Genomic DNA, 24,034 nt, shown 5'->3' with positions numbered 1-24,034 from the left:
GACAATCTGCATGCCCAGTGTCATCCTTGCTTGTGGATTCCAGCCCTGAGAAGCCTTTTGCTTTTCCTAGCCCTTCTGTTGAGCCACATCAGCCCTGGAAGGCATTGTCCAGTCCCTCTCCCAGGCAGGCCCAGTGGTACCCAGTGCTCAGGCATCCTCTGAGGAGCACACTGAGGGAGCACAGTCTGGAGAAGCATCTCCCACAACTCTCTGCATTCCTTCCTCCCTGAGCCCCAGTGCTGACAGCAGACCTGTGGTTGAGCCTGCCAGGGGTTTTTAAAGCCCTTTCTGTTCCTTCCCCTCCCCACAGAGCATTACCTGGCCAGTGAGCCTGAGCCCTTCATCATGGCCTATCTCCATCATGAGCCCGAGCCCAACGAGCACAACTGCTCTGCCTCCAAGAGAATCAGCCTGGACGCCCTGGCTGGAAGTGACCACAAGCTCTACACCTTCTTCACCTCACCCAGGTAAGAGAAGCCTCCCTGGTAGTCCCTGTCAGCCTCAGGCTGTGCTGTGGATGCGTGTGAGGGGTGCTCAGGTGGTCTGTGGAGCCCCTGAGTACCTGCACAGCCAAAGGGTGTAAATCACACCACGTTCACTGGGCTTTTCCTCCTTTTTGAGTGCATCCCTGCCCTTGTGGCTGGAAGCTTTCCATGGGCACACCTCCACCAGAATGGGGCTGGTGTCCCTTCAGGAGGCAGGGGAGTCATCTCCTTGCTTTTTCCCTTCTCCAGAACGGATGACCCCATCCAGAAATACTACCTGAACATCACCAACCACTTCAGCTGGTCGGCAGTGGAGGTGACCCTGGGGCTGTACACGTCCCTGTGCCAGTACTTCAGCGAGCAGGAGAAGCGCTGGAAGACAGAAGGAATTGTCCCCCTGGAGGAGACCAGGCCAGACCAGGCCGTGTGCTTGACCCAGCACCTCACAGCCTTTGGGGCCAGCCTGTTTGTGCCCCCAAACTCTGTCCAGTTCATCTTTCCCGTGAGTACAACAAAGCAGAGGCTGTGCAGTGCTGTCACACATAGAACGGGTTGCTGTCACCTGGAGCAAAGCCATCGGCTCCTGTTGGTTTCATGTCCAAGCTGGCACCAGCACAGGCATCTGGGAGCCCTTGGGAGGTGCAGATGGGCGCAGCTCAGAGGAAGCTGTGTCCCCTGGTTGGGAATCCTGGCTGGAAACAGACCTTTGCAGATGGCTTTAGTCCCTGCTCTGGACACCTGGCACTGTGTCTACACAGTGTGTCTACCATGCCAATGGTTCCTCCCAGCTGTCACCCAGCACTGTTTGATCCCAGGGAGTCGCACCTGCCAGCTGCTCCCTGCTTCCCAGGGGCTTCCAGCTCTTCCTGGCTGTGTCCCTGTGACGTGAGCAGGAGCAGGGAGCTCCTGGCAGCTGCTGCTGCCAGCTCTGCGGGGCCGCGGCTGTGAGCAGGGACACGGCCAGGAAGGAGGCAGGGAATGGGAACGGGATCCTCCCGGGGTTGCTTTTCAACACTTTTCCCTTCTCCAGGCTCCAGGCCCAGGGCTGAACTACATCGTGCTGCTGACGTGTGCTGTGTGCTTTGTCACCTACTCGGTGGCCGCGCTGATCGTGCACAAGCTGGACATGATCGACATGAACCGCGTGGGGGTGATCCCCTTCTGCGGCAAGAACGGGATGTACAAATACGAGATCCTGGTGAAAACGGGCTGGGGCAGAGGATCAGGTGAGCCCGCAGCCTGCTCCCCTGCCTGCTTCCCAGGGGGACACTGTAGCTCACCTGAGGTCCCACGTGCTGAGGGCACGTCACGCTCTGAATGCTCCCCGCAGGGCGCAGAGCTGAGCTGCAGATTCAGTCCAGGGCTTCCCACAGCATTCCCAGGTTTTATCGTGTGGTGATGGGGCAGGTCAAATGAATGGTTTGGGTTGGAAGGTTCCTCAAAAACCTCCTGGTTCCAAATTTGTGACATGGGCAGGGACACCTTCCACTAGCCCAGGCTGCTCCAGCACTGGCTGTTGTGGTGGGACAAGCAATTGCTGCTGGAAGGAACCACCCAGGAGAGAAATTCCCCCATCCTGCCTTACTTGTCTGGGCTGTGGTTGCAGAGGCAGAAGGTGTTCCTCACTTGTGACCCTCTCCTGCCCAGCTGGCCCTTTGGATGGCTCCTTTTGCTGTCCTCCAGGATCCATCACTTTGTTCTGAATCCTTCCCAGCAGCAGGCAGGCACAAAGTTTGGCTTCTCCCCGCGGGCTGGGTTTGTGGATAGAGCTGTCACAGGCAGGGCTGGGGAACAGCTGCACCTCGGGTGGGCTTCCCTGAGGGAGCTCCTTCCTTCCCTGCAGGCACCACGGCCCACGTGGGCATCGCCCTGTACGGGGTGGACAACAAAAGTGGGCACAGACACCTGGATGGGGACAACGCCTTCCACCGCAACAGCCTGGACGTGTTCCAGATCGCCACGGAGCGCAGCCTGGGCAGCGTCTGGCGCATCCGCATCTGGCACGACAACAAAGGTGGGCACGGAGGGGCCACCTGCTGGCCCTGGACAGGGCGAGCTGGCCCGTGGTGACTGCTGCATCGGGGGGACATTGCAGGGGGACATGGAATCTCCTTCACAGACTGGCCAGGTGCCACCCCAGACACAGAGGATGCAATGTCCCATGCACTGTGACCATAAATGTCACCTCAGACACAGAGGATGCACCATGACCATAAATGCCACCCCAGACACAGAGGATGCAGCATGACCATAAATGTCACCCCAGACACAGAGGATGCAATGTCCCTTGCACTGTGACCATAAATACCACCCCAGACACAGAGGATGCACCGTGACCATAAATGTCACCCCAGACACAGAGGATGCAATGTCCCTTGCACTGTGACCATAAATACCACCCCAGACACAGAGGATGCACCGTGACCATAAATGTCACCCCAGACACAGAGGATGCAATGTCCCATGCACCGTGACCATAAATGTCACCCCAGACACAGAGGATGCAATGTGCCAGGCACCGTGACCATAAATGTCACCCCAGACACAGAGGATGCACCATGACCACAAATGCCACCCCAGACACAGAGGATGCAGCATGACCATAAATGTCACCCCAGACACAGAGGATGCAATGTCCCTTGCACTGTGACCATAAATACCACCCCAGACACAGAGGATGCAATGTGCCAGGCATCGTGACCATAAATGTCACCCCAGACACAGAGGATGCACCGTGACCATAAATGTCACCCCAGACACAGAGGATGCAATGTCCCATGCACTGTGACCATAAATGTCACCCCAGACACAGAGGATGCAATGTGCCAGGCACTGTGACCATAAATGTCACCCCAGACACAGAGGATGCAATGTGCCAGGCACCGTGACCATAAATGTCACCCCAGACACAGAGGATGCAATGTGCCAGGCACCGTGACCATAAATGTCACCCAGACACAGAGGATGCAATGTCCCATGCACTGTGACCATACATGTCACCTCAGGGTGAGGTGGCTGTGCCACACTTCCCTGGTGGGTCCTGTGCAGCGCCCACCGATGGCAATCGTGTCCCTGTCCCACTGACGGTGCTTATGTGGCCCCTCAGCGTCGCGGGCTCACGCAGGGAATGTGTGCCATGAAGTAACTCCTTTGTCTCCCCCCGTTCAGGCCTGAGCCCCTCGTGGTACCTGCAGCACGTCATCGTGCGGGACCTGCAGAGCAGCAAGAGCTATTTCTTCCTGGTGAACGACTGGCTGTCGGTGGAGAGCGAGGACAACGATGGCCTGGTGGAGAGGGAGGTGTTTGCTGCCAGTGAGTGCCCCACGTCCCCTGGCTCCTTCTCACCCCTCGTGCCTGGGCCCCTCCTTTTCTCCAGGCTGAGCCCCCCCAGCTCCCTCAGCCACTCCTGGTGCTCCAGACCCTTCCCCATCTCTGTTCCCTTCTCCAGACACGCTCCAGCCCCTCCAGCTCTTTCTTCTTGTGAGGTTCACAGAACTGACCCCAGGACTGGAAGTTCCCCAGCAGTGCCCTGTGCAAGGGACGGGCGCTGCCCTGGGGCACAAGCCAGGTGCCATGGGCCTCTTGCCCACCTGGGCACAGCTGGGCTCACGTTCAGCCCCTGTCCCTGCCAGATCCTTTTCTGCTGGGCAGCTTTTCCAGCCACTCATCCTCAGACCTGGAGCACTGCACGGGGAGGGCCCCTGTGCATGGAGTGTGGTTACTCTGGACTTCCTGGGATGGATGTGGCTGGCTCTGCCAGGTCCCCACGGCGGTGCAGCCACCCTGAGCGTGTCACTTTGTCCCCAGGTGAGAGCGAGCTGAGGAGCTTCTGGCGGATCTTCGTGGCGGAGCTGCAGCGCGGGTTCTTCGAGAAGCACGTGTGGCTGTCGCTGTGGGACCGCCCGCCCCGCTCCCGCTTCACCCGCGTCCAGAGGGCCACCTGCTGCTGCCTCCTCATCTTCCTCTTCCTCTGCGCCAACGCCGTGTGGTACGGCGCGGTGGGCAACGTCCACCTCAGGTGTGTGGAGGGCAGTGTCCACCTCAGGTGTGTGAAGGGCAGTGTCCACCTCAGGTGTGTGAAGGGCAGTGTCCACCTCAGGTGTGTGATGGGCAGTGTCCACCTCAGGTGTGTGAAGGGCAGTGTCCACCTCAGGTGTGTGATGGGCAGTGTCCACCTCAGGTGTGTGATGGGCAACGTCCACCTCAGGTGTGTGAAGGGCAGTGTCCACCTCAGGTGTGTGATGGGCAGTGTCCACCTCAGGTGTGTGATGGGCAGTGTCCACCTCAGGTGTGTCCATGGTTTGGTGGGCAGTGTCCACCTCAGGTGTGTGAAGGGCAGTGTCCACCTCAGGTGTGTGATGGGCAGTGTCCACCTCAGGTGTGTCCATGGTTTGGTGGGCAGTGTCCACCTCAGGTGTGTTTGGTGTGGGCAATGTCCACCTCAGGTGTGTAATGGGCAATGTCCACCTCAGGTGTGTCCATGGTTTGGTGGGCAATGTCCACCTCAGGTGTGTGATGGGCAGTGTCCACCTCAGGTGTGTCCCTGGTTTGGTGGGCAATGTCCACCTCAGGTGTGTGATGGGCAGTGTCCACCTCAGGTGTGTCCCTGAGGTGTGGTGGGCAGTGTCCACCTCAGGTGTGTGCTTGGTGTGGTGGGCAGTGTCCACCTCAGGTGTGTCCCTGGTGTGGTGGGCAATGTCCACCTCAGGTGTGTGCTTGGTGTGGTGGGCAATGTCCACCTCAGATGTGTCCCCAGCCAGTCCCACCTGCTCGGGGCCCTCCTGCCTGTCCCGTTGGGGCAGGACACATCTTCCATCTGCTGGGAAGAGCTTCCTTGCTTGTGCCTTGGCTGTGCCCTCCCCATTCTAAGGAGTCTGGGACCAGGACATGGACCGTGGATGACCAAAACCAGCCTGATTTTGGTTTTCAGGCCCATTTCCTTCTCTGCACATCTGGAATTCCTGGTTGTGCACTTTTGTCTGCTGCTTGCTTACCTGGCAACCCCAAATGCTCCTGCTGCCACTTTCTCTGATCCCTCTTGCTTCCCTGCAGCAACGTGGCCGTTTCCAGCCTGATCCCTGTCAGTGTGGACACGGTGGCTGTTGGCCTGGTGTCCAGCGTGGTGGTTTACCCTCTCTACCTGGTCATTTTATTTCTCTTCAGGATGGCTCGTGGCAAGGTAAGGAGCGGGGGGAATGGTTGCAGGCTGCTCAGGTGGGTGGGAGGCCACCAGGTTTGCTTCTGGGAGGCAGAATTCTGCCTTTCCTGGGACCTCACTCCTCCAGCTGGGCTCTGCACTTGCCCGGTTGTGCTGCACCAGGGCCAGACCCTTCCCTGGCCTCTGCCCCCCTGCCTGAGCTCAGATCACTGCTGGCCTCTGTCGGTGCCCAGGCACCAAAAGGCAGATTTTAGAAGCTGTTTGGGCACCTCCTCCCTCAGGATGTCAGCGTGTGTGACAGGCACCCAAATGCCCAAGGCAGGAGCCCAGGAGCTGCTCAGTGGAGCCTCTCTGATGTCTGCCCTGGGCAGAGCTCAGCTGGCTGAGCAGAGCTGTGCTGAGGCAGCTGGGCAGGGATTAGCTGGGGATTTACCGACTAGTTAAGCACAATTAGCAGCCCCATTAAGTATTGCAGCCAGCTGCTTGGGGACTGATGAGCAGCAAGTGTGGCTGATGCTGCTGAGAGCACACAGGAAAAGCTTTCAGACTCGTAGCTGGGACAGCCTGGATGGCCCTGGCTGTGGCAAGTGTGGCTACAGGTGTCTGGGAGGCAGAGGAGGATGGGCATGTGGCTGCTCTCAGTGGCAGTGTCACCTCTGCCCCTCCTGTGTGCCCTGCAGGTCTCCCTCAGCCACACAGTGACTCACTCAGACCAGCAGTCCCTGGAGATCGACAACTACCTGGACTCCTCAATCCTTGACAGCTCCTTCCCCACCTTCCCCGGGCTCCAGGCAGAGGTAACTGTCCCTCCCTGCAGCTGGGCAGGCTCCTGGAGGTCTGGGCCCAGGGCCAGGAGCAGCTCAGTGACTCCTGACGCTCCCAGCCCGCTGCTTGGACCAGGCACAAACCTGTGTCGTGCTCCTGAAACTTTCCTGTTCCCCACAGGCCTTCTCTGAGCAAACCAAAACAGATCTGTTCCTGGAGGACTCCAAGAGGTGAGTGGCTTTCTGGAGGTGGAGCAAGCAGGATTTCAGTCTGTGCTTTGCTGGGCTCCCACAGTTGTTTCCCTCTTCGGTTCTGAGAGGAATAGCAGATTTGTCTTTACAAAAGACAAATCTGGGTCTGCTGGTAGATAAAACTAGCACTGAGAGATAAAAGAAACAATGGGAAGGATTCCACTGATTGATGAATGATAAAACATATCTGCTTTTACAAATAAACTTCAGGGTTGCTGATAAATTAAACTGGACATTGAAAGATGAAAGAAACAATGGGGGGAAACCCCTAAATTCCATAAGAATTAAAAATTAAAAAGGGAGGGTTATACATTAGAGGGAAATCTTCAGGATCAGGCATATTGGGAAGTCTGAACCTCTCAAGTACCTCAGCCAGTGGGGAAAGAGAGAAGGGAGACGCAGATGGGAAATTGGGATAAAAAGAAGGCTGTGTCCTCCAAAAATTTGAGAGACCCCAGGGGAATGCCCCATGGCCTCTCCCTTTATTCAAATGAAGTAAAAGGACTCCTCTGTCTGCTTTTTGGGCATAAACCTCTGATGCTTGTGGATTGACTTTCCTGACAGTTCCTTTTCTCGTGCTCCCCTGGTTCCTGACCGCCCCCGTTGCCGTTTTCCCACAGCCTGGTGCCGTGGCCCTCCAGCGAGGCCCTGCTCAGCTGGCCAGACCTGCTGAGTGACCCCTCCATCATGGACAACACCATCCAGAAGCTGAAGAGAGGCCGGGCCAGCCGCCACCTGGGGCTCGAGGCCCCGCTGGCCACCGAGGAGGATGCCTTGTCCCTTGGGGTGCACCAGGGACAGCCCCGCTACTTCTCGGCCTCAGGTGAGCCCCCCTGGCGTGGGGCAGAGGTGGAACAGCAGAGCTGCTGCCATCACCGCTGGCTGCACTCTGGAGGGCAGGGGAGGAGGGTTGTGTCTGCTCCGTGGGGATTTTAGTCTGGAAAACCAGAAATCCTGGTGGGCATCAGACTGAGGTGGGTGGTCGCACGGTGCCAGCAGGCTGGGAGCCAGGAGAGGTGTGTTCCCGTGGGAGTGCTGCAAGCAACCAGCACTTCCTCACTGGTTTCAAAGCCACATTGTGTCCCTGAGGCTCTGGAAGCAGCTGGAGAAGGAGAACTTGGCCTTCTGAGCCAGCAGTTCTCTGCCCAGCTCTGTGGCCAAGCTGGGATAGACAGGAGCTGGAGGACAGGGAGCAGGGGAGGGCTGTCCCAGGGAGAAGGACATGGCTGTGACCCTTCTCCTCCTCCTCCCTGGTTCCAGCAGGTGGCTGAGCCATGCCCTGGGGTGCTGCTGGGAGCTGAGCTCCTGCCAACGCTGTCTGTGCTCTCTCTTTCCCAGATGAGGATCTGATCCGGCAGATCCTGGCAGATGGAGCCAGCGGCATCTCCCAGGACCTGGGGCCGTACATGAGGGCAGAAACAGATCTGATCTCAGGCCTGTGAGTGTTTGGGGAGCAGAGCCCCACGGGGCCAGAGCCTCCCGCCCCCTGCCCTCACACCCAGCTGAGCTGAGCTGGCTTTGGGATGCCTGCCAGGGTCACTCTGTCCCTGCTGGCCGTGGCTCCTGCAGCCCCCACAGCCACAGCTCCAGGAGGGCACTGCCACCCTTCCAGGAGCCACCTGGAACCTGCCCTAAAGCCACAGCTGTGTCTGCAGCAGTTTTGGACTGTGGGCAGAGTGCTGGGATGAGGGCTCCCTTCGTGGCACTGATGGGAGGGAGAAGGGGATTCTCCCCAAATCTCTGCAGTGTTACCAAGGCCAGGACACCCTGCTGGGCACCCTGCCCACCACCCCCAGGGCTGGCAGCCCACCAGCCACTGCAGAGTGGCAGGCCAAGGGAAGGGAGGGGCTGTGCATGAGACACAGAGCAGTGTCTGTGCCTTGGGGACGTGTGTGATGTCCCTGCACTGCTGCTGGCACTGGAATTCAGCCCCCTTGGTGCCAGCCTGCTCAGCACAGAGCCAGCAGTGGCCCAGCTCTCAGCAGGCTCCCCCTGTGCCCGGCAGGTCCAGCGTGTTCGGGGAGAAGGTGGAGACTGTCATGATGCAGAGGCTGAACGAGAAAGGGCAGAGCGTGGCACCTCCTCCCAGGGAAGTGAGCAGATCAGCCAAGTCCACCTGGACAGGTACCAGGGCTGTGCCCCCGGGGTGTGCAGGACAGGGCCCATCCCACACTACAGCACTTGGAGGCACAGTGGGGTAAATGGGAAATAAACCAGAGAAAGGAGCCTTGGGAAGGGCTGATCCCTGCCTGGGATATCACTGCTCCTGCCAGCTTCTCTTGGAGCCTGGATCTCAGTAAGCCCTGGGCCAGCACTTGTGCTGTGACAGTCCCTGCAGTGTCCCCTGGGGAGGCTCTGCTCCCTCCTCCCCCAGTTGCTCTGCTCCCTGCACCCTCTGCAGCCGCCAGTGGTAGAAATGTGTGGAATGATAACTCCAAACTCTCCCAGGGCTGGTGGCGGGCTCTCTGCTGGGCTGAGTGCTGAGCCCAGCCCTTCCTGTGCCCACGGGGGCCTTTGCAGTGGTGTTCACACTGCTCTCCCTCCTCCTCCTGCCGCTCCCAGTTGCAGACCAGACGTTCAGGAAGCGCCTGCTCCCACCCTGGTGCTCCCTCCTGGCTCATGGCATCAGCCTCCTGCTCTTCGCCACCGCCGCGGGCGTCTCCGTGTGGATCGGGGTGGGCTTCTCCTCCAGTGTGGCCCTCATGTGGCTCATCTCAGGGATATTCAGCTTTCTGGCATCGTTCCTGGTCTGGGAGCCCCTGAAGGTGAGCGTGGCACGAGTGCAGTAGCGCAGACCTGTACGTGGAATTAACTTGTCCAGCTGCTAATCACAGTCGTGGAATTGTTAAGGTTGGAAAAGCCCTTTAAAATGATCAAATACATCAGGCACCACCACTGTGTTCACCACTAAGCCATGTCCCCAAGTGCCACATCCATGTGGGTTTTGAACACTTCCAGGCATGGTGAATCCACCACTGCCCTGGGCAGCCCCTCCCAATGCTCGACAACGCCTTCCACAAGGAAATCAGGTCAGAGTGGACACTGTGTGCACTGAATGGTCTCTCCCATCCCCTCAGGAAGGGTAGGATGTGCACACCAGAGGCAGGGCTGGTGGCAGGGCTGGTGGCACTTGGTTTTGAAGGTCCAGGTAGGAGCTGTGCCGTGCTGGCTGTGCCAAGGGGCCCACGGGAGCTGCTGCTGCAATGCTGAGGTGGCACAGCTCCCTGCAGGCTCAGCGCTCTCCCTGTGCCCCAGGTGCTGCTGGAAGCCCTCTATTTCTCCCTGGTTGCCAAGAGGCTGCACCCAGAGGAGGATGACACCTTGGTGGAGCAGCCCTGCGTGGAGCACGTGTCCGAGAGGATCAGCAAGGTCCGGCCCCCGCAGGGATTTGCCCTCTTCCAGGCCAAGGAGGAGGCCAGGAAGGTCAAACTGCTGCACAGGATGCTCAAGGTGGGACATCTCCTGCTGCCTGGTGCCCAGGGCTCAGACACGTCTGAGTGTGGATCCTCCCAGTCCGGCTGGGATGCCTCGAGTGCTTGGCTCCAGCTCCTGCCTCAGTTTCTCAGTCTCTGGGTCTGATCCTGGTGCACGGCCATGGAAAGCACTGCTCTGCTGCAGGACTGGGATCCAGCCCTTCCATGCAATCCCATTTTTACTCTTTGCTTCCCAGAATTTCCTCATCTACATGATGTTCTTGCTGGTGGTCCTGCTCACCAACTACGGCGACGCCTCCCGCACCAGCCGGGCCTTCCTCCTGCAGAGCTCCATCAAACAGCAGCTGGGCAGCAACGACTTCCTGCTCATCAAGAGGTACCTGCCAGCCCCTGGCGGGGTCAGGGGGGTCCTCTCGTGGGCTTGTGCTCCACAGTCTGTCCCGTAAGAGGTTCCTTGGTGCCCATGTGGAGCTGGGCACTGCACAGCAGTCAGCAGGTCCTGTTTGTGGTTCTGCTGCTCCCCTGGAGAGCAGAGGGGCCTCTGGGGATTGAGAGGTTTAATTTCTCTGAGGTTTCGTGGTTTCCCCAGTGGGAAGGGGCTGTGGGAGCTGATGTTGATCTTTCTGGAGCTGCTCTAAAGCACAAGAGTTTCTCTGTCTCCAGAATTTACAGCCACAAGTTGTAGCCATGAACAGGGTCACTCACGAGAGCCCCCAGAAATGACATCTTGGCCAGAGCCTGCCTTTCCTCGCTCTTCACATGGGTTTAACTGGATTCAGTTTTCCCAGCTGATGTTCCACAGCCCTGGGAGCTCCCAGCAGCCCAGTCTGGCACTGGGGATGGCTGGGCTGAGGGTGTGTCCCTGCAAAGCCCTGGGCTCTCTGTGCACATCAGTGTGGCTTGTTCGTGCCCCAAAGTGCCCGGAACTTTGACTCGGCAATGTCACCCCTTCCCCCCTGCAGGTCGGATCAGTTCTGGGTGTGGATGTCTCAGGTGTTCCTCCCTTACCTGTACAACAACGGCTCTGGCCAGGAGAGCCACAGCACCACGCTGGGGACAGCCCGGCTGCGCCAGCTCCGCCTGCGGGGAGGTAGGAGGGAGGAGGGAGGGCAGGGACGGTGGCTCTGCTGTCACAGTGCGAGGTGACAGTCCTGGAGGGCTGAAATGGGCAGCTCTGGGTGCAGCTGGGGCTCGGGGGAGGCAGCACACGTTGTGGAGGCAGTGGTTCTGCTCTGCAGAGATGAGTGGGGCAGTGGATCGTGGAATGGTTTGGGTTGGGAGGGACCTTAAAGTCCATCCAGGGGCACCTTCCACTTCCTGGCCTTGGACACTTCCAGGGATCCAGGGGCAGCCACAGCTTCTCTGAGTGCTGGGGCCTCCCCACCCTCCCAGGGAAGATTTCCTTCCCAATATCCCATCTAGCCCTGCCCTCTGGCAGTTTGAAGCCAATGATGTATGCAGGGACCAGAGTGCAGGTCCCCAGTTTCCCAAGGCCAGTTGGGAATGTCTCTGTTCTCCTCCACTTGTACCCACCTAATCCACTCTGACCTGGAGGCGTGGCTATATCGTGACTCCTAAATCAGACAGCTGTTTTCATTTTTAATATCCATCCTTTTCTGAATCCCTGACTTGTGCATGACCATTCGCTCACCCTGGTGCGCTGGTGGGGATGGGTTTGGAGGGGTTGGGAGGGAAGGTGAGCTCCGTGCTGGCTGTGCTGGGCTCACAGCCTGGTCTCATTGCAGCTGAGTGCCAGCAGAGTGCCCAGGACATCCTGCAGGGCATGGGCAGTGCCCAGAGGAGCTGCACTGACCAGCACAGCTTTGCCACTGCTGACTATGGAGTGGGCTGGGAGAGCACAGCTGGGAATGGGACGGCGGCGTGGGCACACTCAGCGCCCGACCTGGCGGGGTAAGGGCTCTCCTGCCTGCTCCCACCCCTGCTCCCACCCCTGCTCCTCCTCCAGGGACCCTTACAGACCTCTCCAAGGTCTTTACAGGCACCCTGGGTTGTTCCCAGCCCTCACCTCAGCCCCTGAGCCTGGCAAAGGGGGGATGGAGACAGAAATTCCCAATGGCCTGAACAGCAGCATTGTGCTGTTCTGGGGGCCCAGGGGGGCAGGGGGTTCAACTCTGCTCCTTCCAGGGCACAGACAGGGCGGGGGAACCCAGCACCCCAGATTTCTGCTCAAGGGGGTGACAGTAGGTTGTCCTGCACCCCAGGCAGGACATAAATCACCCTTGGTTTCTTCTCTGGTTTGTCCCCGGAAGCATCATCTCCATGCGGGTGTGGGCCACCACAGGGCTTGGGGCTGTTCTGAGGTTGGGAGCACTGAGGTGGATCAATGCACCCCTGTCATCTGTCTTGTGAAATAAATCCTGAGGGGCAGGATCTGCATCTGCCACGTAGGAGGGCAGCCAGTGTCCTTCAGCCTCACCCAGGGCTCCTCTTCCTCTGCAGGATCTGGTACTGGGGCTACATCTCCTTCTACGACAGCAGCGGCTACGTGCAGGAGCTGGGCCCTTCCCTGGAGGAGAGCCGGGCTCAGCTGGAGTTCCTGCAGCAGCACACGTGGATCGACAACATGTGAGTGTGGCAGGGCCAGAGGGGGTGTCCTGCTGTCACCTGGGCTCCTCAGGGGTGCTGTTGGAGCGTCACAGGGGCGCAGGATCCACGTCCCACCCAAGAGCCGGTGTTGTGCCAGCCCCTGAGCTGCTGCTGTCCCTCTGCAGGAGCCGGGCAGTGTTTGTGGAGCTGCTGCAGTACAACCCCAGCGTGGACCTGCACGTGGCCCTCACCCTGCGCCTGGAGTTCCCCGGGGCCGGCCAGGCCATCGCCGCTGTCACCATCAGCCCCTTCCCGCTGCTGCGGCTCAGCGGGGGGGTCACGCTGCAGCTCCTCATGATGGTCAGTGTGGGGCCTCCCCTGCGCCCCGTGCGCTCTGCGTGGGGGGCTCTGGGGACCCTCACCCACGCCGGTCACTGTGGACTGACTCCCTGAGGCCACTTGTCCCCACATCTGTCGCCCTGCCTGGGTGTGGTGTCAGCAGAGCCCTCATCCCCTGGGCGCTGCCACCCTGCCACAGGGACATTGGGTGTGGGCACTGGGGGCCTTCAGGAGGGACTGGGGTGCTGGAGGAGCGAGGAGGGCAGGGCAGGATGCAGGGGCTGCTCCAGGTGTGCAGTGGTGGAACTTGGCCTGGTTTGGGGGGATTTTGGTGTCCTGGGGTGCTTGCAGGGTCCCCCAGTGCAGCACAGCAGTCAGGGCTTGTCCTCTCATCTCCTGGTGACTTCTCCATTCCTCCTCTGCTGGTAATGTCTCCATAACCTCTCCTGTGACCGCTCTGTTCCTCCCCCAGGTGTTCCTCATGCTGTTTGTGGTTTACTTCGTGGTGTCTGAGTCTCTGGCCATCAAGAAGGAAGGCAGAGCCTACTTCACCCTGTGGGGCAACTACGGCCAGTGGGTTTTCATCCTGCTCACCACGTGCACCGTGCTGGTGCACCTCAGCCAGGCCACCCTGGCTGACCAGCAGTGGCTCAGGTACCTCAGCAACCGCAGGGGCTTCACCAACTTCTACCAGGTGGCCTTCCTGAGCTCCATCTTCAGCAGCCTGGCCGCGTCCCTCCTCTTCCTCCTGACCGTGCAGGTACAGGGGGGCTGGGGGAGCAGCACGTAGGTGCTGGGTGCTTTGGCCCTGCTGTGCTTGTCACCCCTGCACAGCCCTGCCAGGGGAGGGGGTGGCAGGGAGGCCACGTGTGTCTCTGCTGGGCACTTTGGGTCTCTCAGGCCTCTGGGCCCTCGATTCCCTTGGGGAATTCAGCCAAGTGTGGCCGATGGGATGGTTCTCTCTGCAAGCAGCCTGCAGGCTGGGCTGTGTGTGCTCTGCTGGGGTTTGGGTTTCTCACGTGTTTGAGAGACCCTTCCTGGGCTGGGGGTGTGTCTGTAACTCCCTCCTCTCCCCTCCCAGGCTGCCCAGCAGCTGCGCTTTGTCCGGCAGTGGTCAGTGTTTGGAAAGACCTTCCAGAAGTCCATGAAGGAGCTGATGGCTGCAGGGGTGGCCTTCGCCCTCCTCCTCCTGGCCTACGCCCAGCTCGGCTTCCTGGTAACCACCCCGTCCCCCTCCCTCACAGAGGGGCTGCTGGTGGTCCTGCTGCCCCTTTTCCCTCACCCTGGCACGACGTGAGCAAAGCCCCTGGGTCCCCTGGGCACTCTGTGCCCATCCTGCCACCAGCACCTTTGGCCAGTGTGCGTCCCTGTCCCAGCCCGTTCGTGGGCCACCCCTCAGGGCCCACGTGGGAGGGGATGTTGAAGGTCAGGGGAACGCTTTGCTGCTGCTGCCTTCTCACACATCTCCTCTGTCCCTCCGCAGCTCTTCTCCTCCTCCTCCGAGTCCTTCCGCAGCGTGGGCAGCAGCCTCCTGCTGCTGCTGGCCCTTCTGCGGGGCAGCGCCAGCCTGCGGCCCTGCCTGCCCGAGGCCTCGGGGCTCTACTGCCTCTTCTGCACCTCCTACGTGGTGCTGGAGGTGTGGATCGTGCTGCGGCTGCTGGCGGCGGTGCTGATCCACAGCTACCGCGAGATGCACTTCGAGCTCTACCGGCCCGCCTTCGAGCCCCAGGACTACGAGATGGTCGAGCTGTTCGTGCGCAGGCTCAAGATGTGGATGGGCTTCAGCAAAGCCAAGGAGGTGAGGCCAGCCTGGGGGCTCTGTGGAGAAGGGGCCCGGTGGCACAGAGCAGCATCCACCATCCTTAGCCTTTCCCTGCCTCTGGCTCCTTCCTGCAGCCGGATTCCTCTGGCAGGCGAGGGCTGGAGCAGTGGCCACGCTGGGGGCCCAAGAGATGGGGAACTGTACAGGCAGCAGCTGCCCATTCTCAGCCCCACAGTCCCACGTGGCTTTATCTGGGATCCAGCCCATGCCTGTCACACCAGGAATGGCTGGGAGCAGCCCTGGAGCTGTTAGGAGTGCTCCCCATTCCCAGCTCCTGCCTTAACCCTGCCCCTTTCTCCTCTTCCCTCCCAGTTCCGGCACAAGGTGAGGTTCGAGGGGATGGAGCCGCTGCCCTCCCGAGACTCCAGCGACTCCAAGTCCTTCCGTGGCCCCACTCCCAGCGCTGCCTCCGACAGCTCCAGGACCTCCACGTCCTCCAGCCAGCTGGACGGGCTGAGCCTGGTGCTGAGCGCCCGCGACAGCCTGGAGGTGGATGCTGACATCCAGCGCCTCCTCTCGCTCTTCGAGATGCTGCTGGCGCAGTTCGACCGCGTCAACCAGGTGACGGAGGACGTGTCCCGCATCGAGCACCTGCTCGAGTTCTCCCGCAGCCGCCGCGCCCGCAGGCGGCACCGCGGGCCCGAGGGGGGCCCGGGCCGGGGCTGCCCGGGCGGCTCGGAGCAGGGCCCGTCCCCGGAGGTGCCGGACACGGAGCCGCCGTCCCCGCGCTGTGCCGGGGCCGTGCCCGGCGGCCGGGGCGCGGTGCCCGGCCGGCTGCTGCGGGCCAGCCGCGGGGTCAGCGCGGCTGCGGGGATGCCGGGCAAGCCCTGCGCGGCCAGGAGGAAACGGCCCCTGCGGGCCAAGAACCGGGTGCACCCCACGGTCAAGTAACGGGGGTGCGGGAGCGATGCCCTGGCAGGGCTTCGTTGGGCGGGCTGTGCCCGCCCGGAGCTGCCGCGGCGGCTGGGCCGGCCGGGCACGGGGCCTCTCCGGCCACGCCGCTGGCACGGCCACCGGCCCTCCAGAAGCGGCCCCACGGGAGCGTTCCAGTGGTAAAGATGGAAGGGGAGAAGGCCGAGCCTTTCCCCGGGGCATGAGCAGGTGCAGGAGATCCCTGCTGGCTCACAGGGAGCAAGCTGGGGGTGTTCAACGGCCCCGGCTGCAACCGGCCACAGGTGGGACTGGGCTGGGCACAGGGGGACGGGACAAAGCTCCCCCCCTTCCCTGCTGGCTGTGCCGGATGGGAAAGGGAGAGGAGAGCCCCAGGCCTTGAAGGTTTGAACCAAGTCTTGGATTTTTGTCGACCAGACGCACTGTGGAGGAAAGCGACAGCTTTCGAGAAGGTATTTAACCCACCTTGTTTTTTAAGCATAAATAGATATATAGAGAAATGCTATCTACACCCAGAGCAGTTAATTTCCAGTATTGGCTACTTTTATCCTCCAGAAATTGGTACTATTATTTGTATTTAAAGAAATCCAATATTTAAAAGAAAGGACATTGCAGCGAGCTGGGGACGAGAGACCCCCTGGGCTGCCTCAGCCACCTCCCAGCGTGGGGTTCCCGAACTCCCAGCGTGGGGTTCCCAAACTCCCAGCGTGGGGTTCCCAACTCCCAGCGTGGGGTTCCCAACGTGCTGGTGTCACGGCGGTCCCCACCCGTCCTGTCCCCCCGCCGTGGCCCCGGGGTGCAGGCGCCGCTGGCTGCTTGGCTTCTCTAACCCAAGGAATGTATTGCCCCAAGTATATGTATTTTTTTTGTTTTTTTGTTTTGTTTACTTGTTCCTATGTACTGCCCAGCACTTTAAACAAGGCTTTCCTCGGCTACCAGTGACACGTGCGAGCTAAGAATGGGATAATATATCACAAAAGCAGTATTTTGTTTGTTTAAATCATAAGCTGAAATGGGCAGGGAGGAGGGGAGCGCAGCCCCAGCTCAGGCAGCAGTGCCAGCACCTTCCCTGAGCACAAAGGAGGCAGGTGAAGCCCTGAGGGAGATTTTTTTGGGGTCCCTCCAGCCCTGCCAGCTGGGATTCACCATGTGCTGGGCTACAGCTGCTGGGCTACAGCTGGCCTGTGCCATGGGGCCCCCCAGATCACAGCCTGGGGGTGCCTGAAGCCCCCCCCCAGGGGCTGCCTTCCCCTCCTCAGCCCCATTTCACCTTATGGCTATTGTAAGTAATTTATATGGGGTTTGTTTGGTTTTTAAATGTATATATTTTTGTATGTTTGCTATATTTTCATAGCATCGGTACCGTGTTTGAAACATGTAGATAGGAGACAGAACACTATTGTCAGAGTTATTTAAAGGATGTATTAAGTGCTTCTTCCTGGGAATGTCCCGTGTATATAAGGATGTCTGTGTGTGTGTGGTGTGTGTGCTCTCCTGGGCTGGCTCGGGGCAGTGGCCACAGGTGGATGGGGAAAAGTCCCCAGTGGACTCCTCTGTGTGTTCCAGAACCTGCTCCATGCTTTGGACAGGTGAGAGGGTGGAAGGGAAGGCTGAGGGGGGCAGAGCTGCAGGGCAGGGGCCTTGGGTTCAGCAGCCTCTGGTGCTGGTGGGCCTGGAAGCACCTTCCTAGGGCAGGGAGACTTTTCCAGGTGGAGAGAGGGGGCTCCTAAAGCACTTCCATTGCTCCATCCCCTCCTGAGCCTCCCCAGCTGTGTTGGATCTTGTGAAGATTTCGTTCCAGCATCCATGTGCTCCCTTGGCCGTGTGAGTCAGGGTGGCTGCAGGGGGACACTGGCTGCTCTGGGATGCCTTTGGGACAGGTCTAAGTTACCTTTGGAAAACTCAGGTGCTGTGCAGGACAGATGTTGTGGAAAGGTTGCAGAGGGATGAGGGCAGGAGAAGACAAGTGAGGTGGTGCTTGGTCAGCGTGGAGGGGTTGGAAGAGCAGAGGGCACAGAAAAGTGGAGTGCAGAGGGGAGAAATGCAATCCCAGTAACCAGGACAGGGGGGAGAGGCAGAGAGGGGCCCAGAGAGCAGGAGTGGGGCAGGGAGGTGCCTGCAGCAGGCAGAACCAACAGCTGGAGGCTGAGCCCGGGGCTGGGACCAGGTCAGCTCTGTGCTCCTGGTTTTCAAGCCAGAGATGGAAAACTATTTGCCTTGGATTTTTTGTTCCTTTAACTTCCCAGGCAGCACAGCACCAGGCTCAGCTCTGGCACATGTCCATGACTCCTTTTTGGTGACAGTGCCATGTTCCCAAAGCAAGGCAGTAAGAGGAGCAGCGGTGAGGTGTCCCAGAGAGCTGGGATGTCCCCAGGGCTGGCGTCCCTCCAGCTCCAAAGCTCCTTTCCCCACACACCTGCCCTGGCACAATCTGTCTCACCTGTGTGGAGCACCAAGGGTGTAGATCCAGCTACCCCAAGGGCTCTGTGGGAATGTTCAGTGATTGAAATGTCCCAAATGAACCAAGCAGGTCTTGGAAGTCTCTTGAAGAGCTAAGAAAGTGCAGTTCCTGATGGTCAGTTCTCAGCTCGAGTATCCTCATTAGAAGAGGTTGGGAGTCAGAGGGAAGGAGGGGCCAGCAGGGCCCCAAATGTTTTTGAGCAGCCATTCCTAAGCTAAGGGGCAGCTGGAACAAAGATGCTCCCCAAATCCATCTGGATTTTTGTTCCCAAGTGCCTGTTCCTTGCCCTGCGTGCGTGTGTGAGTGTGACTGGGTGTGTGTGACTTTACCAAGTGCTCCTCCTGATCCCAGAGGAGCAGAAAGAGGATCAGACAACTGCCCTACTTCCCTGAAGTACGGAGAGCAGCTCTGCCACCCACAGTTCCTTGAAAAGCCCAGCCCTGCGTGGCGGGCAGCACCCACAGCTTCCAGCACTCACAGTTCTCAGTGCAGCAGCTCCTGTGCCAGCTCCAGCAGTGTCCCAGGGTCCCCTCCATGTCCCAGCTAGGGCTCCTCTGCAGCCAGAGGGATTCAGTCATGGAGTTACACCCTCACAGCAGTAAACTTGACTCAAAGCCCATAAAGCCCCCTGAATGTATATTTTTGTGTCTGTAGTCACTGAGAGATGGTGTCTTATTTATTGCCTTTGATCTCGCAGTGATGTATCAGGATCAAGCTGCTTAAATGAAAAATGAGACCCCCATCCATTCATTCCAAGGGAGAGGGAGGGACTTCTGTAAGTGCCTTATTTTTTCTAATTTTTGGGTTTTTTTTAAAGAACAATAATTGTGACCAAAATGCCAACAGTTCCTGTCTGGTCAGCATTTCACTGCAAACAAAAATGATGTATTTTGTAACTGTGGGGATGTTTCTTACAAAGTGACAAAGTCAAATAAACACTTGACTGCTAAAACCTGGCTCAGGTGGTTTTGTCCTGCTCCAGATGCTCCTCTCCACCTCATCCTCATTCTCTCTTCATCCATAATTTTAATTAAGGTCTCCTGCACAGCACAAGACACTTAAATCCTCCAGCCTGTCACAGCTGGTGTTAATGAATGAGCTCGCCTGTGGTCAGTGGGGGTGGCACAAGGACAAATTGTCAAAGTCCCCTCCCCAGCACAGAGGGAATATCCCAGTCCAGGGACTGAACACAGCCAGGAATCCGTGTCCAGCACTGGGAGGGGTGGGGGGTGGTTCCATGAGCAACACAGCTTGGGAAACTAAACCAGGACAGGAGGAAGGATTTGTATTGAACGCTCCCAGGACATCAAGACCACACTGATCAGACAAATCTTTTATTTCCTTTACGACTCATAAACACTCGAACACAACGGACACTTGGTGTTCCCACACACCTGCACAGGTGAGGGCTGTCCCTTTGTCCCCTCGCCTGTCCCTTCACAGTCCCACATTGTGCACATTGCACTTGTCTTCATCTCCCTGCTGGCAGCCATTCCCAAAGCCACGCTTCCCACTCACAGACCAAGCAGGAGATGAAGTTCTCACAGTATAGTCCAGCTTATGAGGTGCCTCCCAGTTGGGTGGTGTAGTGTCTGGTGCCCTCCTTGCCTCAGGATGGGCTGCAAGTCCCATTCCAGCTGTGCCCACCTGCCCTGGAAGCTCCAACTGAACTGCTTCAGCCTCCCCTGAGAGCCTCCCAGTCAGGGAATAAGCAAAGCTCGTGGGGAGATGATGCCCCTGCAACCAGGAAGTTCTGCAGATGGCCACAACGAAGAGAAACCTTGGGAACTTCGGCAGCATTTTGGGCAGGAGAGAATCCAAATTAACTCTTTCCAGAGCTGGCAGCAGAATGAGTCAGAGCCTGAAGAGTCCAAGTGCTGACAGCCCCAAGGTTCAGGGAGAAGCTGAGATTCTGGGGTGCTCAGAAATAGCAACTGGCTTTTCAATACTTCATATTTCATTCTCAATAAAGTCCTCAAAAATCCCACAATTCCTGTACCTTCACATGAGGATTTGAAGAACATCAGCCTTTGTCTGCTTCCACCAGGAGCTGGTGTGGAAGGAGTCCAAAGAAAGGTTCTGTGGGGAATTTCCCAACACAGAAGCTTTGAAACAGCCCAAATCAAACCAAACACGGTGGGTTGGTCCTCTGGGAGCTTCTGCTGGGAATTCAGTGTCGTCCTCAGGGGCACCCAAAGCTCCTGGCAGGTTCAGTGCCAAGTCCACATGCAAGGAGCAGCCAGGCTGCACATCCCAGTCCCTGTGTCCATGCAGCTGCAGGGATCAGCAGGCAGGGAATGCAATTCCACAGCCTCAGTGTCCCAGCAGCCTGGGACCTACACGAACTCAGTGAAGTCGTCCACGGAGGAGATCAACCTCTTCCTCTGCCCCGTCTCGTAGGTGGGAGGGGGGTCCTGGGGGATCTGGGGAGGGGGTTTTGTGGGGGCAGAGGGGTGCAGCTGCAGGGGAAGGCCAGGGCTCTGGTACTGTGTCTCTTCACGGAGCTGAAAGGCAACGGAGAGCAGGTGAGCTCCGTTCTCTCCAAAATTCTTCCAAATCTCCATCTGGGCAGGGCAGGTTACCAGGACACTGGTAATGCCACTTTGTGCCCAGGAATGGGACATCAGGAGGAATTTCCCCATGGAAAGGGTGGTCAGGCACTGGAAGGGGCTGCCCAGGGAGTTTTGGAGTCCCCATTCCTGGAGGTGGCAATCTCTGGGCTGGGGACAAGGTGGGCATCGGACACAGGTTGGACTTGATGGGCTTGAAGGGCTTTTCCAATACCAGTGATCCTGGGATTCCAGGCTTAAGCTTCCCAAAGCCCTTACTGCCAGTGAAATTGTTTAACATTGCCACACTTGAACTGGATGATCCTTAAGGTCCCTTCCAACCCAAACTCTGTGATTCCATGACCAGCTGGATTCTAAGCTCTGTACACACAGCCCTCCTCTCACTCAGCCAGTTCTGACAGCTGGTTTCACCTGCCTCAGCTGCAGCAAGTCCCAGTCAAGCCCAGTTCCACCCCTCAGAGCAGCTGCACTCACCCGGTGCCGCAGCCTCTTGATGTGGCGCAGCCTCGCGATCCATTTGGAGGGGTAGGTGTCCGTGGGGTTGGATCTGCTGTGGTGGACCTGGGAAGCCATCTGGGTTGGGAAGGGTGGGGAGAAGCAGGGAAAGAGAGGAGCCACATTAACGCAACCACCACAATAAAATAATCCAAATTTTCAGTGCAGGTTGACAGCAACTGCAATCCAGCTCTGAGTTAGGACTGTTCAGGTGCCAACTCCGGCTTCAAGGTCAAGTAGCAAAGTTGTTTCTTTGCTTTAGCAGGCCCTGCCTGGTTCCTTGGAAGCTGGTGATGGGCCAAGGCAGCAGCTGGAAGCTCAGGGAGCTGTGGGTACTCACGTTGGCATGCAGGGCCATCTGACGGGCCACGAAGGGCAGGTTCTTGTCAGAGATGATCTTGGCAACACTCGTGTCCACCAGACCCTCCATGTCTTTAATTTAAAGGAATAAGAAAAAATTCTGGTAAGACAGTTAAGAAGGAAAAGGTTCTCAGTACCTAAATATCTAAGTCAAATAAACCTGAGGAATTGTATCAAACAAGTCCCACAAGCTCCACAGCTCCCGCTCTAACAGAACCTGCTCTGCAGTTCTGGCTCCCAAATTCTGGCTGCTCCATGAAGGTTTGGGGAGAGCCTGCTGGGCTCTCACATGAACCAAGTGTGAGCCAGAAACATCCAGAAGAACCCCTTTGGGCACCTGCACCAGCACTGCTGAACCCTCCACGTCCTCCAGCATTCCCAAGCAGCTGTTGGAGGGAGATATCTGCTCTGCTGCTGGCACTGGGTCCTGAGCTTGAGCACAGCACGAGCAATCCAGAGAAGGTACGTGAGCAGGGCAAACCCAGATGTAACTGGGCAAATTGGTTCCAGAGAGTTTCTCCTGGAAGTTTTAACTTTTAAAACTCAAAGCAAACTCAAAAACTCAGCAAAGGCTGAGGAATTCCCACCTTTCCGGCACTGCAGCGTCACCAGGTTACAATCATAGTCCAGGGGGGTGATGATCACATGCACAAAATTGAACTGCCCCTAAGGAGAAGCCAATGAAAGAGTCAGAAAGATTTCCCTGGCAGCATCGTGGTTTGAGAATGCCATAAACACACACCAGTGAACCCACCACAGCCAACAGCTCCCCCCATAATCCCCACACAGCTTTTAGGGTAACAGCCACACACATGATGGTTGCAACCCTGTGCTCCTACTGTAAAACACCCACGAGGAAAATCCCCTACCTTTATTGTGCCCAGTTTAAAATCCTCTCCAGAATCATTGTAAACAATGGAAACAAAATCATTGCCCAGGTGCCTCTTCTTGTCACAGCGGTATTTATCCAAATCCTTTGTGGGCATCAGAGTAGCAATGTGGAAAATGGCTGGAGAGGGAACACAGAGATCCTTAGGCTGGGCTGGGAAAGCAGCAATGGTCACATGCCAGTAATAAAAATCCAAACTGTGCTCCCTCGATAGGTTTGTCCCCATTTGTGACAGCTGAATCCAGTCCCACTGGATGCTCCAGGACTCCCTGGAGCATGGAGTGAAGCAGCCAGTGGGAAGGACACAGCAGCACGGAGAGGAGACCCTGGGTTAGGGAGAAAAAGAGCTTAAAGCAGGACTTGCCCTAACTGAGCTCTGCAGAGCCCCAGGTGGAACTGGACTCCATGTGATGAGCACAGAGCTGTGCAGAAAATTTGGGAAGTTCACCATATCCTGCTGGATCCTGGATGATTTCTGCACTGCTTGGTGCTGCAGGAGCTGGGTGACACTGCAGTGACACGAGCCATGCCCACAGCAGTGACAACTGAACTGCTCTTCAGAGAAACACAGCAATATTGACACCACCCTCAGTGAACAGCTTTTACAGCAGCTGGGGACAGCAGCTACATCTCCAAACCAAACCCTGCCAGACTTTAAAGAGCTGATAATTTCACAGATTTACAGAGCAGATCTTTTCACAGAGCAGACTGTTCCACAGAGCAGACCATTATAAAACTGATGTGATGTTTCCTTGCTAAGTAAGGCAGGTATGTTTTGGCCTGAACTTTACCACATGGCTTGCATGTGATCTGGGGATCAGAGCCCAGGACATCCTCACCACCCCCATGGGAAGGAACCAGTGTGGAAGGCAGATCAGTTAAGGTGAGGAGACACAAACCATCCTTCCAGCTCACCTTGCATGATGTCATCATGCCAGCAGTAGGTGAACTGCCCATCCTCCCCACACACGTCCAGGCCACCCAGGTAGATCTTATCTGGCTGGCAGTCCTTGAGCTCGATGAGCTTGCCCAGGCCCGTGAGGAACTCGGTGTAGCGGTAGGAGCCGTGCTCGTTGGACAGGATGGCGATCTCGTTGTTGCTCTGGGACAGGGGGACACGTCACACTCAGTGCCAGCAGCACTGCACCAGCACCAGAGACCCCTTCCTGGGATTAGGTGATGGCCCTCACAGAAGGGTTTCATGCAGGTGCTGATTTTTAGCACAGGAAATTAAGGAAAAGGAAGGCTGCTGCAGGAACAGGGCAAATCCCACAGCTGGAGTGTGGATATTCTCAGCTCAGGCAGAGAAAGAGAAAGGTTTTCTAACCAGGCGACAGCCTGGGAAACAGTTGGGGAAGAATGTAAATAATTCTCTAATCTATCTTGTTATTCACATTGTTTATGGATATGTTCTGCCTCTGTGCATCATTCACTGCACACCAATGGTGTGACATGTTTTTAAGACCAATGAAATTAGTCTTCTCGATGTTCTCTATATATAGAGTGGTACATTTGAAATAGAGTTCATTTTCTTAGCCTTCTGATCTGAAGTTCTCTGTTCCCGTCC

The 24,034-nt window shown here is 57.7% G+C and overlaps 2 protein-coding genes across 8 annotated transcripts in view; one reads left to right on the top strand and one right to left on the bottom strand.

Moving 5' to 3' along the window:
• The window catches only part of PKD1 (polycystin 1, transient receptor potential channel interacting), an 83,484-nt gene extending 64,379 nt beyond the window's left edge, over nt 1-19,105 (top strand). Inside the window, exons 24-46 of the mRNA XM_053991897.1 lie at nt 311-467; nt 735-987; nt 1,516-1,711; nt 2,329-2,499; nt 3,654-3,797; nt 4,293-4,503; nt 5,538-5,664; nt 6,324-6,440; nt 6,589-6,638; nt 7,280-7,482; nt 7,998-8,097; nt 8,665-8,783; nt 9,222-9,424; nt 9,915-10,109; nt 10,330-10,469; nt 11,056-11,183; nt 11,839-12,004; nt 12,554-12,679; nt 12,826-13,000; nt 13,452-13,739; nt 14,061-14,195; nt 14,463-14,777; nt 15,114-19,105. Of these exons, the coding sequence (XP_053847872.1) occupies nt 311-467; nt 735-987; nt 1,516-1,711; nt 2,329-2,499; nt 3,654-3,797; nt 4,293-4,503; nt 5,538-5,664; nt 6,324-6,440; nt 6,589-6,638; nt 7,280-7,482; nt 7,998-8,097; nt 8,665-8,783; nt 9,222-9,424; nt 9,915-10,109; nt 10,330-10,469; nt 11,056-11,183; nt 11,839-12,004; nt 12,554-12,679; nt 12,826-13,000; nt 13,452-13,739; nt 14,061-14,195; nt 14,463-14,777; nt 15,114-15,692 (4,298 nt within the window). The 3' untranslated portion in view covers nt 15,693-19,105. The remainder of the gene's footprint in view (nt 1-310; nt 468-734; nt 988-1,515; nt 1,712-2,328; nt 2,500-3,653; nt 3,798-4,292; nt 4,504-5,537; nt 5,665-6,323; nt 6,441-6,588; nt 6,639-7,279; nt 7,483-7,997; nt 8,098-8,664; nt 8,784-9,221; nt 9,425-9,914; nt 10,110-10,329; nt 10,470-11,055; nt 11,184-11,838; nt 12,005-12,553; nt 12,680-12,825; nt 13,001-13,451; nt 13,740-14,060; nt 14,196-14,462; nt 14,778-15,113) is intronic.
• Nucleotides 19,106-19,471: 366 nt separating this feature from the next.
• The window catches only part of TSC2 (TSC complex subunit 2), a 33,013-nt gene continuing 28,450 nt past the window's right edge, over nt 19,472-24,034 (bottom strand). For all 7 annotated transcript variants that reach the window (XM_053991606.1, XM_053991608.1, XM_053991607.1 and 4 more), the window contains 6 exons: nt 23,383-23,569; nt 22,448-22,587; nt 22,166-22,244; nt 21,559-21,650; nt 21,198-21,296; nt 19,472-20,657 (listed from right to left, as the gene is read on the bottom strand). In XM_053991606.1, the coding sequence (XP_053847581.1) occupies nt 20,490-20,657; nt 21,198-21,296; nt 21,559-21,650; nt 22,166-22,244; nt 22,448-22,587; nt 23,383-23,569 (765 nt within the window). In that variant the 3' untranslated portion in view covers nt 19,472-20,489. The remainder of the gene's footprint in view (nt 20,658-21,197; nt 21,297-21,558; nt 21,651-22,165; nt 22,245-22,447; nt 22,588-23,382; nt 23,570-24,034) is intronic.

The sequence above is a fragment of the Vidua macroura genome, chromosome 16 (genome assembly GCF_024509145.1).
Source record: "Vidua macroura isolate BioBank_ID:100142 chromosome 16, ASM2450914v1, whole genome shotgun sequence".
NCBI lineage: Eukaryota > Metazoa > Chordata > Aves > Passeriformes > Viduidae > Vidua > Vidua macroura.
This window is presented reverse-complemented; position numbering and strand designations above follow the sequence as displayed.